Raw genomic sequence first — 14,944 nt, forward strand, 5'->3', positions numbered from 1 at the left:
CAAGCATCCAAAAGGTGAGTCCAAGCTCACCTGTCACTCTCTTTTCCAGCCCAGTGACTTAAGAAAGCATAGGAGGAAGCTGCTGGTGAGTGCTGCCTGATGACCCAGGTACTAACAGGTTAATTTTCCCCCGCCTTTCCCTTTCAACTTCTCCCCCACGGGCCCTTGAGTCTGAGTCTGAGCTCTGAGAGGTCCCGGCAGGGCCTCCCCTCCGCCGCTCTCTACGCCCCTCCGCCTGTCTGGGCTGGGTCAGCAAGCCCCCGATCGCTCTCTCTACCCCCTGACGGCTCCACTGTCTGTTCAGTCACCAGTGTCTTGGGAAGAGAACCGAGAGGATAAAGCCACCATAAAATGTGAGACTTCTCCTCCTTCCTCACCCAGGACACTGCAGCTAGAAAAGCTTGGCCACCCAGCCCTGAGCCAGGAAGAAGGCAAGAGGTAAATGGAGCAGACCCCATCTCAAGCCTCTCCCTCCCCGAGTTTACCTCATCCCTCTCTGCCTCTGAACAGGCTGAATCTCACCTATCCCAGGTGTCTGAACATCTCACTTCTCTTTGAAACACCATGAGAGAAGGACATTTCCATGTCTCTTTTGGTCCCATGCTCTGATCATGCCCCCTTACCCTTTCAACTCTGACACTTACTGTGAGTTCTTCCTGAAACCTAGCTCCTGTCTCTCATGCTGTAATTTACATCTGTTTCTTTTCACCCCACCCCGTCCTGGCTGTCATCCTGTAGTGCTTTGGAGGATCCAGGCAGCAACCCCAGCAGCAGCAACAGCAGCCAGGACTCCTTGCACAAGGGTGCCAAGCGCAAGGGCATCAAATCATCCATTGGCCGCCTGTTTGGGAAGAAGGAGAAAGGCAGGCTGATCCAGCCAAGCCGGGATGGACCCACAGGCCATGGTCTCTGTCTAACCCTAGTAAATGGGTGTGAGTAGGGGAGAAGCAGGAGGGTGTCCTTGGATCCAGCCTTCTCTGCCAGGGACCAGCGGGCAGAAGCCACAGACACCGAGATTCCGCTCCAGAGAAGCAGTTTTCTGTCAGAGCTGTTTCACAGCTGGAAGGGCTGCTTCATGAGGTGGTAGTTCCTGCCATGAGAAGTGTCAGGCATCAGATGAATGGCTGTTTATTTGGTATACTGTAGAAGGGCTTCCTGTATCAAGTGTGAGGTTGGACCTCTGAGCTTTCTTCCAGTTTGGAGGTTTTCTAGTATACTGTGCTCAGGACTTTCAGGAGAAATTTCTTGGGCTTTTTTTTCTCCTAGGAGAGTCACTTGTTAATTCCTAGTATATCTTGCCTCCAAGACTCAAAATATCCTAATGCCTAGTCATAACTTGGTAGACACTGTAGTCAAGTAAGTACTTGGGCAAGGGTAGCATTATTAACACCTCTATGATCATATAAAGTTCCAGTGTGTGCTTGGCATGTGCTAGGTGCACCGTAAATGTTAGCTGTCTTCCTGTCCCTTCCCCTGTTTCTTCTTTCCTTTCTTCCTTTCCCTCCCTTCCTCCTTTTGTTGCCCTCATCTATCCAGTTATTTGCTCAACAGACATTTATTAACTACTGTAGTAAGCAAGGCTTCATAGAGCAGTAGTCATTCCTTCAAGGAGTTCAGTTTCTAATGAAACAGAAAAAGATGATTCCAAAACAATATTAAGGTAGCAATATGCTTCTGGAATTCAGAGGTCAGTTATGAAGCAGTGGGAGTGATGAGAGTGACTTTCTCTGCTGGGCAACACCTGGGCAGAAGCTTGAAGGCTAAGTGGGAATTAGCCAAGAAGAAGCATTTGTGTGTGAGAGGGGGAGGGTGGGTATGAGAGTTTTGTACATAGTTGAATCTTTTCACAGTGGGGAGGGAAGGGTGTGGGAGAAACGGAAGAGGTGGGTTTAGATCCTGGGCTGGGGCTAGCTCATAAAGGCCTTGTAAAGTACATTATGGAGCCAGCCACAGACGGGAGGGGCCAGGGCTGAGAAGCTCTGGCAGTGCAAGAGGCATCTTGTGTTGAAGCCTTATGCTTTCCTACGTTCCCCACACCATGTTGGCACCTAAACCTAAAACAGCATTGCAGATTGAGTTCTGGATTACCCTCTGCCCCCTGTATACTTGTGAGGAGTGACTGGGACTGAAATGAATCCTACAGTGCTGCCCCTGCCATGAACTCTGGCATCAGTTCAGGAGATCCTTAAGACGACAGAGCCGTGCATGTTCCGTTTTGTGATTTGTGCAAGTGAGTGGCCCTGAGAAAGGGGCCCAGACACACCTGTCTGAGCATGCCTGTTTCTCCACCCCAGCCCAGGCCACGCTAATCCTGGCTGAGCCCAAAGCCCACTCTGGCTCTCCGAGTTTCCTTCGCAGCTTGGTCTGGAGGAGGGACAAGGTCTGCTAGGACTCTGCTGCTGTTAGGGTGGAACAACTTCTAGCCCTCTGGCTGGAAAACATGTAGAGAGCTGAGGCCCCCAGGGGAAGGCTCTTTGGGCTCCGGGTGACCCACTTGATGCCACTGTGGGACCGCCGGGTTGTAGGGATGTTGTGTGGAGGCTCCAGGAAGAATGGGTGGTCCCCTCAGGCCCACAGGCTCTCCTATGCTGAGGCGCGTCCTGCTGGTCTGCTCTCCAGTCCTGACCCAGGCCTTGGGAGGAGAAGCCGAGGACCTAGCTGATACGCCGTCTCTTCCATTCTAGTTGTACTACTAACAGATTCTGAGCTCGGTCTGCAGGAGCCCATGGTGCCTGCCAAGCTGGGAACCCAGGCAGAAAAGGACCGGAGGCTGAAGAAGAAGTAAGAAGCACAGGCTAGGCTCTGCCAAGGTGGGATCCAGCCCTTCACTCACTTTCATCCCCCAGGACTGCCATGGGGCTGAGCTCAGGCGGTCAGAGCCCAGCAAGGCCCTTTCTGAACTGAGTTGGCCTCGTCTAAGTGGGGGCTGGGAGATTGTTCTTAGGATGACCTGAGCAAGAAGGAGACAGGTGCTTTGGGAGAAGGAGACAAGTGTGCTATGATCCAGCACCTGGGATCTCTGACAGAGCAAACTAAAATGTCTGTGTTTCAGGCCATGTGCAAACAACCTGAAAGCCCTCCCCTCTGGGAATGGAGAGGTGTAGCTCCTCATGGCTTCGTGTTACACTGTTTCAGGCATAGCGCAAAGGTGGCAGTCCTGTGGTGAGGAGCTGGGGTAGTGGGAGTCCACGTCTTGGCAGAGCCCATGGTCCCTGAGAGTAAGCATGGTTGACAAAGAAAAAAGGACTAGTGAATCTGTTGTTGTTCTTCCCGAAAGACACCAGCTGCTTGAAGATGCCCGGAGAAAAGGAATGTCCTTTGCCCAGTGGGACGGCCCTACTGTGGTCTCCTGGCTAGAGGTAAACCTGGGCAAAGGGCGTCCAAGTCTACTCAGGTCTGGTGGGAAGGGTGCGTGAGAAAGGACAGGACTCCTTATGGAAAAGGGGTGGTATTTCTAAAATTTTCCCAGCATGTTTTTCCCCTGCGAAGTGCACAGTGCCATATCTAGCACTGAGCCAACACCTCCTTTCCCCAGACATGCACACCTGTTACTTTGGAGGACATAGTGGATGTTATATTCTGATGTCTCTCGTGTGGCTAAGTCTGGGAATTAATCATCACTGAGCCTTAAGACTTTCACACGTGGTTTCACTTTTCCTATAGCTATCCCCAGGAGCTGATCACCCATGCAGTGTTGGTAAAATCCCTTCACCTTCCCAGGCCTCAGAGTTTCCTGTTAAATGAGAAAAAGCATTTGGTGATGGTCATTTCCACATGTCTAAATTCCTCTGCTCTGCATTTGCTCTTCTGGGACCATGGATGAGGCCTGACCATTGCCTCTCAGTATTGAGTGAAGCCCAGATCTTGAGGAAGGGGCTGAATTTACCCTCTGTGCCTCGTATCTGCAGCTCTGGGTGGGGATGCCTGCTTGGTATGTGGCAGCCTGCCGGGCCAACGTCAAGAGTGGCGCCATCATGTCAGCCCTATCGGACACAGAGATCCAGCGAGAAATTGGCATCAGCAATGCCCTGCACCGGCTCAAGCTCCGGCTGGCCATCCAGGAGATGGTGTCGCTGACCAGCCCCTCTGCCCCGCCCACCTCCAGGACTGTGAGTGGCCTCTCCCTCACCTAGAATATTTTCAAAAGCCCCAGAATAGTGTCTGCAAAGTTTCCCATGGGTCACTGGGAAGATGGTAGCATTGAGGCCTGCCCCTTACTTCCTGTCCCCACAAAGGGTCCCACCTGGCCTCCAAGAGGTGGTAACACTGATTCAGCAGGATCTCAGCGGGTGTAATTCTCTGCCTCCCACATACCGCCCATGAGCTCCATCTCCCCAATTCTTCCTCTGCCAGGAATTCCAAATCTTTGGGCAGAGTTTGCAAACAGGGCCTTTGTGGGAAGCAGAGGGAATAGGGCATTTGTAAATTCTGGCCCTCCAACCTCTCCAGAAGAATGTAAACCTCTCCATAGAGGCCCAGAGGAAATCTTTCACTGTAGTCCATCTCTGTGATTGGGTTAGTCCTTATACCAGATTCACACCATTTATTCATATTCATTCAGAAAACATTTGCTGAGTACTTCTGTGTGCCAGACACTGTGCTAAGCAGTGCAGACATGGTAATAAAAGAGAGCTGCTCAGAGCTAGAGTGCAGAATTCTGGGCTGGGCCTGTGATAGGACTTGGGGAAGGCAGCTCTGTCCTTGTCCTTGAGGCTTTCAGCCTGATAGGGAGCCTAGGCACCCCCACACAGGACCAGCTAGGTTTCTTCTCTGCCTGCAGTCTTCTGGGAATGTCTGGGTCACCCACGAAGAGATGGAAACTCTGGCAGCATCCACTAAAACAGTGAGTCAGGTCCTGGGTCCTGGGTCTGGGGTTAGGACTGATGACTTGCATGAGGATGAGGGGAAGGTTATAGGAAGTCAAAGGGGGTTGCAGCTGATACAGTATAAGATTGGGATCCCTGCTGTTTGATGGAGTTCTGCTCTCAGAGTGGTAGGTTGGTGGGAAAGAAGTGAGAATAGAAACAGTTGGTGGGGGTGGGGGTGCACCCCAGGGGGCTCACAGGCTCATGCTAGGCTCCTGATGTACTGCAGAGAAGAGGAGGACTTGGGAAAATCTTGCCCGGCTACAGACATGAAGCCAGTCTTTGCCCTTGCACTGGATCCTTGGGGAAAGAACAGGGAAGGTGATGAGGACCTGGGAACCTGGCTGGCTATGATTCTGCCACACACACATTTGATCCCCTTTCACTGCAAACGCAGGCATGTGCACCAGCCTTCTGTGCTGAAACCATCCTAGCAAGTTTTCCCTAGTCACCCATCCCGCTGCTGGGGTGTCTGCTCTTTCTTCCTGATGGGGCCTTGGGTGGAGGCTGCCAGGTTTCTTGACTTTGCCTCTTTCCCCCGACATGCTGCACTTGTTCCCAGGACAGTGAGGAGGGCAGCTGGGCTCAGGTAAGACCCTGCCCCCTTGTTCAGAACCACCTTGCAGCAGTTTGGGGTGGTGTTCTCCCAGCAGGTTTGCTCCTGGAGGACTCTGAGCCCTGGTCTTTTAGGTCCCTCTTCACACGAATAGCCCTGGGCACAGGTTTTCTCCTCTGCTGAAGCCCCGCCGCCTCCCTTCCTCAGTCCCCTTTCATTACCTCTGGTTTTCACCATGGCAGGTGAGGAGCCTTGGATGGCTGTGCCCCCAGCATGCCTGCCTCTTCCCCTCAGTTTGACAGCCTTCCCAGGAGTATTGAGATCATTTGTATGAATCCTCTTCCTCCTCCTGACCCTCTTGGGGGTACCCCTGGTGAGCTTAGCAAAGGGCTTTCATTCATTCACTTAGCAAGGATTTGTTGAGCAGCTACTAGGTATTAGGCCTTGCTCTACAGAAGTAAGCAAACTTAGCCCTCCTGGGGTTTATATTCTAGTGGAGAGATAGACAGTAAACAAATAAATGGACAGTATGTCAGATAGATATGAGTGCCATGAATTAAAATGAAGCACAGAGCAGCACTGTTTATACTTACTGGGCAACAGCAGCAATAGTAGACTGGACTGATCAGTTACAGTATATTGTCACAGTAAAATACTATTCAGCAGAGGAAATAAATGACACACATATAATGTAACATGAAAACTATAATTCCCAAAAGATTTTCTATTAAAACTCTCAACCAAGCAAATGTAATTATATTATTTAAAGAAGTACGCATCAGTGACCATAAGAACCAATAAAACATTTTCTCAAGCAGGGGAATGATAGAAAACTCAGGAGAGGTGTTTCCTCTTGAGGGAGCAGGGCACAAGCTGGGGAAGACACAGGGATGGAGGCCGCAGTGGATGACATCCAGAGATGTTAACTTCATCTTTATGCTTCACAATGAACATATGCTGCATATATTTTATATGTATGAACTATTTTTTAAAAGATAATGAAGATAAAATTTTCAGTTCTAAAAAATAATCAGATTAGGTAAAAAGAGTGATGGAGGGTTGCCGTTAAAATTCTTTCTAAGGGTAGATGGTCAGAGAGGTCCCTGCCCGCAAGACAGGAGGCAGTGACTAACTGGAGCAGGCCTCTCAGAACCAGACTGGGTCGGGGGTGGTGCACATGCTGTGTTGGGGGTGGGGAGGCAGCATACAAAGGACCGAGAGGATTTCTGGAGAGAAATCCACCAAGCCTTAGAGAAGAGTGCTGGCTATTCAGGCACAGGTCACCTTACTTCATTTTTTTTTTTACATCTCTAGTCAAACACAATCCCTTATGGACCATATGAAGACAGTTTCCCAAGAAAGACTGGCTTTCTTAGCCACACTGCAGGTCCTCTATAAAGCAGCCTGACCCTTGGACTCAGCAGGCTTGTGGCTGACTGGAAATCAGGAGGGCAAGTCGGCCTGACAGCACCACAAATGCCTTTCAAGTTAATGGGAAGGAGTTCCTATTATCTGCTGCCTAGATAGATGCTTCTTTTCATTACTGTTGATAATTGATAAGTGAGTAGAAATACATCATTTCAGGGTTTAAAAAATCCCATTAAAAATCCCCGCCTCCCACTTGACAAATCAGTATGTCATACTCAGACATTGTTCCCCAGCCTCTCAGTGAAAGTAAGCTGCGATTTTATTGAATTGCCATGGACACCGGAGTAAGACTTCTCTCAACAATACGCTAGCAGCAACCTGCTGACACTGCCTTTGCCCCCATCCTCCTCCATCTTGTTCCTCAGACCCTGGTCTATGGGGATATGAACCACGAGTGGATTGGGAACCAGTGGCTCCCCAGCCTGGGGCTCCCCCAGTACCGCAGCTACTTCATGGAGTGCCTCGTGGATGCTCGCATGCTGGATCACCTCACCAAGAAGGACCTGCGGGTCCACCTGAAGATGGTGGACAGCTGCCACCGGTGAGCCAGGCTGGAGCCCATGGCCGCCTCCCAGCACAGGTCTCCCCCAGTTCTGGGGGTCTGTCTCCAGGAATAGAGGTGCTTTTTTCTTTACCAGTTTGGGATAGTGACAGATCTCCATTTAGGGAAAGTAAAATCTTTGTCTCCACTGCAGTTTGAGGGTTTAGTCCTGAAAGGTTGTTGCTGAATGAAAAGACACCAGGATTCTTGGCCTCCAGAGGAGAAGAATTCAATCCGGGGCCAGAGACGAGGCTTGATCGCTCAGAGCTTTTGTGTAATAAAGTTTTATTAAAGTATAACGGAGATAGAGAAAGCTTCTGACATAGGCATCAGAAGGGGGCAGAAAGAGTACCCTCCTGCTAGTCTTCAGCTGGATGTTATATAGTCACTAGCAGTCTGTCAATGAAAGAAAGGAATGTCTTAAAACTCAGAATGGCACCAGGCCCCTCATCCATAAGATGCATTTTGGGATAATCTTGGCACCAGATTATTCATCCCAGGCCATAAAACGATTGACTTGAATCTTGTAGAAGGGCAGATTGCCATACAAATAGTTTCGTTTACATAGATTAGGGGAACAATGTCTGAGTATAACATAGTGGTTTGTCAAGTCCATTCTGAGCCATTAGGCGAAACCGACTTGAAGACAGTCTGGGATAAATGTATAGTACATTAACAGAGTTTAAGACAAATATTTCCATAAGAAAAATGCATTGGTTAACTCAAGGTTTGAGAATAGTTAACTTCAGGTGAAACCAGGTGTCATTATGGCAACACAGAATTTTAAGAGAAACCTCCTTTTAAATTTGTATAGAGAAGAGAAAAAACATCGCTGGTTTGTTTCCTCCTGCCAGTTAAGAGAGATAAAAATGTCTTACACTTGCAACCTATTTCCTCCATTTGGAGACCCCTGGCCTTCCTGCCTGTTACCCTCTCAATCCTCTCACCTCCAACTCTTAAGACACAGTCATTTCTTTTTAGCTTCACTGGGAAAAATTTCCTCATAGATATGAATTTTATTTCTTGTCACTGGGCTTGCTGAATCCCTACATGTATCCAGAGAAGACTCATCCTGAACCCAGCATCTATTTTAGGTGCCTAGTTCCTTACAAGATCAGAAGAAAGTTCTATCTGGATTCTTGCTCTGCTAACATCCTAGATCTGAGCCTCTCAGCTTTAAACATACATCCTTTTTGTACAGGAAGTTATCCAGTGTCCTTCTCTTTGTTGACAAATCTTCTGTGCAAAAATATCTGCAATGGAGGTCACCAACTGGTAGCCTGAGGGCAGAATTTGCCTCATTAATGCATTTTGTTTGGCCTACATTGTATTTTTAAAATTATGACTTTAGTTGCCAACATTTAAACATTAGGAAATATGACACAGAATTCTGGATGTCTGGCTTCTCTTGAAAAACAGGATCATGGAAACAACCAGCTAGAGCTAGGGAGGCAGCCCTCCTAAAACATAGGTATTCCCCAGGTCCTCCCAGCCCCTCCAGCCTGCTTCACTCATTTGAAATATATGCTTGACCCCAGCTGGCATTTGGGTGGAAGAGTAAAGTGGGTGGTAATAGTTCCAGGAGTTTATAGTTTTTAGGAAGTCCTTTTTAACATTCAGCTTCACATCATACCAACTATCTGAGCCAGGTCTTTTGCCTTGAGTGGTTAATGTGTCAAAGGTTACAGCTGAGAGTGTGTAGCTTTTCAAAGTTCTATTTGGAGTCTGCAGGTGTCCCTTGGTCTCTCCAGCTCATAAAGAACAAATTATATTTGGAAGAGATTAGTTAGCCTCCATATTTTTATGGGTGAGGAAACTGAGGGATAGGAAGGAGTAGCAGCCCAGGGTCCCTCAGGGATACCATCAGAATGCAAGTTTCCCGACGCAAACCGTGCCACCATGCCGGAGAGCCTCCTGTGCTGGAACCCTTAGCTGTGTCTGCCCTCCCCCCCACCGCTAGGGCTGAAAGGCACTCTTTTGTCTCTGTCAGTCTGGGAGGCTGCCAGACCTAGCTGCACCTGTCCTCGCTGAGTGATTGATGGGGCTGGGGAGAGAAGGGCCATTGCCCACCAAGCTGAGATGTGCCTCGGCTGCTTCAGGATCTGGTAGGCCAGCCCTGCCCAGCATTATGGAAGCCTTCCTCTGACCCTTTGCTCACGTCCCAGGAGGGAGACTCAGCCTGTACTCATGGTTCCAGATGCAGCCCCAAATCGTCAGTACTTCAGAGTTAATGAAGCATTTCTGCATTCCTTATTACCTCAATCATGTCTGTAACTGCTTTCATTCCACTTAGTATTTCATAAGCATATTCTCATCTTTAAAAAATGTTTTTTAAGTTATAATTTTTTAACAGTGAGGAAGGGATATTTAAAAACTTCTTTCACAGATGGAGAAAACAAGTCCAATAGAGACTGAGTGTCACCAGGCCTCAAGTCAAGTGGCTGCAGAATGGGGCCAACATTCTTTCTCGACACCTCACTGAGAGTGCTTTTCCTTAGACCATAGTACTCTATTGAGCAGGTTTCCATTGATATGAGAACACACACAGGAATCAGCAATGTCCTCCTAAGAGTGGTACCATTACTGAGTGCCTCTTACATTTCAGGGGCTGGGCTAAACCCTGTCATACAGGATCACCTTTAATGCTCACGGTGATTCTGCAGGAAAGGCACTACCCCCGTTTCACATATGCCAAGTGCCACTCAGCTGGAGAGTGGCACAGCTGGCATTCAGACCCAGACTGATCTGATGTTAAGGGCTTTATATTTCTGCTGTACCATACAGCAGCTTTTTGAAAGTCATAGGAACTGTATTGAAATTTTAGTAAGATTGCAGTTAGACAGAGGCATTTCCAGTTAGGTCTGTGTGCATCTGCCCTCCTTCTAGGGGACCAAAAGGCTTAAAGGTCGTGAGCCAGAAAACAGTTCCTAGAAATGGTGTCTCTGAGCTATAAGGGATTTTTTTCTAGGCATATGGGCTACCTGGATAGAACTGAGGTAAGAAAAGTAGGGAGCAATCCAGCATAATTTAATCTCATAAAGCAATGACCTCTATAGTCAAAAGTAGTTGAAGTTGGAAGAGACCTTCTATTCTATTCCTCCACTTTATAGATGATAAAATCCAGAGAGGCTGAATGACAGAGTAGTGTTCAAGTTTAAAGAACACTACAAGGAAAGCTGCTCAAGGTGGAATGAGCTGCATTGAGAGGTAGTGAGTTCCCTGTCACCAGAAGTGTTCAGGCACAGGTGTTCATAATACTCACAAGGTTGTTAAAGAGATGACTCTCGCATTAGGTCGGAACTCGGACTGATAGCCTGCGGGGTCCCTTCTGCAGCCTTTGGGTTTTGGCCTGGCTTAGTCATTCTTTACTGAGTACACACTAAGCACCTGGTACAGTCTAAAGCACTTTTTTTTTTTTTGCCTACTATTTTGGAGCTTTTATTGGATTTCATACAGTTCGTTTTCTTCTGGTTTTAAAGCTCAGTTTCAGTCATGAAGATACTTATTTCTTTTTTTTTTAATCATACATTTTATTTTATTTTATTTTATTTTTTAATTTAATATCTTTAATTCTTACATGCGTTCCCAAACATAGTTTATGTGAATTATTTCATGTAATCCATTTAGCATTCATGATGTTTACATTTATGGACTGTGTCAAGCACCATTCTAGGAATTTAAGATACATCAGTGAACAAAACAAAGCTTCCAGTTACATTGTAAATGGGAGACATAGCAAGGAATTATAAATATGCAGAATGTTAATAGATAAAAGGTGGTAGGAAAAAAATTAGATCAGAGTAAGGTGGATTGGGAATATGGGCTGGGGGTGATGCTGGTGATGTTGCAGTTTTAAATCAGGTGGACAAGGTAACAACTACTCAACTTGAAATACATTTGAGCAAAAGCTTAAAGGAGACAGGAGGGTGAGCCATGTAGCAGTGTAAGGGGGAGGGATGTCACAGTCAGAAGGAGCAGCCACTGCAAATGCCCCAAGGCACAGAGGCCAAGCGTGTCTGCCATGTCTGGGGAACAGCGGGGCTGTCACTATAGGGGCAGGCCATACCATAGGCCGTTTTAGGGACTCAATGAAATGGGCACACAAAAGAGTATCTGTAGGGGTCTTTGTCATTTCAGACCCTGGAGAGGGAAGGACATGTTGCTATCATTCAAAGAAGTTTCCTTCATCAGTCAAGCCCACACTCTGGCTTAGAGGGAAGATGGGTAGGGTAGGCAGAGAGAGGGAAGTAACCCTTGAATGGATCATGTCTAAGCCCTGGGGAAGGCGGAGAAGGAGCAGGCTGGGATGCTCTTTGTGCTGGAGGATGTAAGTCTGGATGTGCTGTGACTGGTGCTGGATATGGGGCAGATGAGGTTGAAATGCAACCCCACTGAGGCTCTGGCTCAGGGGGGCTGTGTGCCTGCAGAACCAGTCTTCAGTATGGCATCATGTGCCTGAAGAGGCTGAATTATGACCGGAAGGAGCTGGAGAAGCGGCGGGAGGAAAGCCAGCATGAGATCAAGGGTAAGCCTATCGGACATGATGGAGCCGCCTCTGAGGGTTGTGGAAGCAGCCTGGGGGGACGAGGGCCTGCACGGACCTGGCCTCTGGCTGAGGGAAGACAGGAGAGGCATCCTGTGCCACAGCGGAGATCCAAATCTGAGGGAGAAGGCAGAGCCTGTAGGGAGGCACAGGCTCTGCCCAGAGAATGCTGCCATCTGTTGGAGAAGAAACAGCCCCCGCCCCACACACAAGACAGGACCACCAACCAGACAAATGCAAGGATGTGAGAAAGTGCTCAGAAAACTTGGTGCTGTAGGTGGGGTTTGACCAGAGAGAAAGGCAAGTCTTGGGAGAGACCTTGAAGGTAGAAAGACTAAGAAAAGGGCCATGCCTGCTTAGAGACAGGGGATGCCTGATACAGGGCCTCTGGGGAGAAAGCCTATTGGCCTGAACCTGCAGGCTGACAAGAATGGAGTAGTATGGGCTGGTTCTCCAAGAGCTCAGGTGCCAGGGAAGACAGAAGATGTGGAAAGTTAAGGGGGGTGGGAGTGGGTAGGAGCCGATACAAACGGCAGACTGGGGATCTGGGTCCAGGGACCTCCATTTCTGTCCCTGGAGAGGCCTTGGCCACACCTGTCTCTGCTGCTTTTCTGCCCCCACCCTCCAGATGTGCTAGTCTGGACCAATGACCAGGTAGTTCATTGGGTCCAGTCTATTGGGCTCCGGGACTACGCAGGAAACCTCCATGAGAGTGGTGTGCATGGTGCTTTGCTGGCCCTGGATGAGAACTTCGACCACAACACACTGGCTCTGGTTCTCCAGATACCCACACAAAATACCCAGGTGGGCATCCTTGTCATCAGTCCCAATCTCGGTCTCCCTTTCTCTTGCTTTCTCTCCCTCTGATATGTATAGGTTTATGGATCGGCGGGAGGCCTGTCCTAGAGGGGATCACAAATGTCCTCAAACCACCAAGTGGTCCTTGTGCATAACCAAGTTCCCTAGGAAACAAGTGTTCCTCACAAACAGAACACGCTCAGCACAGGCCTGGTGCCACCGCAGTGGGCAACTCCATCTCCTCCCAGCCACACCATTGCAGTTGAGACTTTCCTCAAGTTGCTTTTCTGACCTGACTATTCATAGAGGAAAATGAATAACCCTAGCCCTAGGGCCCAAAAGGACCAGAGAACCTGTATCTCCTTTGTTTCCCATCCTAGGGATCTGCTCCTGGGTCCCTAGGTTTAAGAAAGCTAAATATACCAAATAACACAGCCCAGAGCTGCTCCATGCCAAGGCTTTGTCTCCCTGTCAACAGCTCAAAAGATTAGACATCTCCTTCCATTACATTTCATATTTATTATGGAGCTATCATCTAAGAATATATCTAAATTCTCTTGAACTTACTTATGTTTGACCTTTTTAACTTCCTGTGGATAATGGACTCTAGAATTACTACCTGTTGTGTAAAGTACTTCCTGATCTTATTTCTCCTAAATGGAATTCACATTGGGCTCCCCCTGGGGAGGACAACTGTCTCATCCTAATTGTCTATGATTTGGTACAGATGTTTGTTTTTGACTAGTTCTACTTTCTGTCATTTCATAAACCCTGATTGTGCTACCTCTGGGTCTGAGGCTTTGTCTTTCCAGACAGAGTGGTCTTAATTCTTTTAGCCTTTCTCATATAGAGTTGTTTCCATGCCCTGATCATTCTAGCTACCCTTGTCTGGACTGTTTGCAGCTGTCATATATCTTCTGAAATTCAACCACCAGAGCTGCACAAGCTATTCTGGGAACAGAGAAGTTTTTGCTTGTGCAAGGTAGTGTTGAATTGTCTCGTAATTTTGGTGGTGTGGTGGCCTTTTAGGGGTGATGGCAGCACACAAGCCCAGGGTGTCCTGTAGTCTCTTTACAGTGACCCATCCCCACCAGTCCGAATGGATCACACAGATTCCCCTTGTTCTCTAGGGAGAGCTGAGATTTCCCCACGAAATGCAATATCTCTATGAGTGTCCACCTCCAGCCTCATTGGTCGCCTTCTTGCCCACTTACACAGCTTCGTAGTCATTTTTCACTACCCAGGGGAACAGTGTCATCTGGATACTTGAAAATTAACTGCATCTCCTTTTTGATCGTTTATAAAAATGTTCCCATTACCAAAAAAGACCATCCTCACAGAATTCTATGGTTAGTATTTTCTACTCAGAAATGGGCTTGTTTTATCTTGTTTCCTGTCTCTACATACATCCAGTTTTTGTGGATAGCAGTACAGCTGTAAACAGTGGCAGGGCTACCCCTCTGTTGCTCTCTAACCATTCTTGTTTTTCTGACCCATTCATTTAGCTTAGCTATTAAGGGAAGTAGGATCTGATCCAATAAGGAATCCTTCATTAAAAATGGTTAAAAATATCTGGTGGCAATTTTGAAAACTTCCTTGTTTCTGGCATTTCTCAAATCTCCTAGTGAGTTAAAGTGGCCTACAGAAGGCCTTCATGCCCCACAGAGCCTAAGGGCTACCAATATCCATGACTGAGCAGTCTCCTAAGTTAAAATTTTTATTTGGAACCTCATAAAATACATTTGTATAATCTAAATAAATCTTTATTATCCATGTTCTCCATGCATATTTACCCCTTCAGAGAAGTAATATGCCATGATATTCCCTTATAGACAAACTGTTGGTTTTTTCCCCCAGTAGGTGAAGCCTGTCCATCCATGTGTTCTATAGTTGGTTTTTTTTTTTTAATTATAGTTTTCTAATTAGCTCCATATGAAAAAATCCTAAGGTTTACAGTTTGACTTGTAGGAGGACACCAAGGTCAGGCCTAAAGGAACAGTATCAAAGGCCAATGGGTTAAATGAACTGAAAACCCCATCATCTCTACCCTTGTACTCCCTACGAAACAGGTGAAAGATGGTATTGGAAGTCATTAACCATAGCCCCTCCCTACTCCCCCTGTCTCACCTTGTGGACTCTAGGCACGCCAAGTGTTGGAGAGAGAGTTCAACAACCTGTTGGCTTTGGGCACAGACCGGAAGCTGGATGATGTG

At 47.7% G+C, this 14,944-nt stretch overlaps 1 protein-coding gene across 23 annotated transcripts in view; it reads left to right on the forward strand.

Moving 5' to 3' along the window:
* PPFIA4 (PTPRF interacting protein alpha 4) overlaps window positions 1-14,944 on the forward strand; it is a 60,639-nt gene that overhangs the window by 32,832 nt on the left and 12,863 nt on the right. For 14 of the 23 annotated variants that reach the window (XM_060395969.1, XM_027976163.3, XM_060395972.1 and 11 more), the window contains 12 exons: window positions 50-85; window positions 305-438; window positions 739-905; window positions 2,685-2,781; window positions 3,278-3,359; window positions 3,909-4,109; window positions 4,781-4,843; window positions 5,428-5,454; window positions 7,215-7,390; window positions 11,818-11,915; window positions 12,562-12,737; window positions 14,873-14,941. In XM_060395969.1, the coding sequence (XP_060251952.1) occupies window positions 50-85; window positions 305-438; window positions 739-905; window positions 2,685-2,781; window positions 3,278-3,359; window positions 3,909-4,109; window positions 4,781-4,843; window positions 5,428-5,454; window positions 7,215-7,390; window positions 11,818-11,915; window positions 12,562-12,737; window positions 14,873-14,941 (1,326 nt within the window). The other 9 variants (XM_060395968.1, XM_027976171.3, XM_042256864.2 and 6 more) reach the window with 6 other exon arrangements.

This window comes from Ovis aries, chromosome 12 (genome assembly GCF_016772045.2).
Source record: "Ovis aries strain OAR_USU_Benz2616 breed Rambouillet chromosome 12, ARS-UI_Ramb_v3.0, whole genome shotgun sequence".
NCBI lineage: Eukaryota > Metazoa > Chordata > Mammalia > Artiodactyla > Bovidae > Ovis > Ovis aries.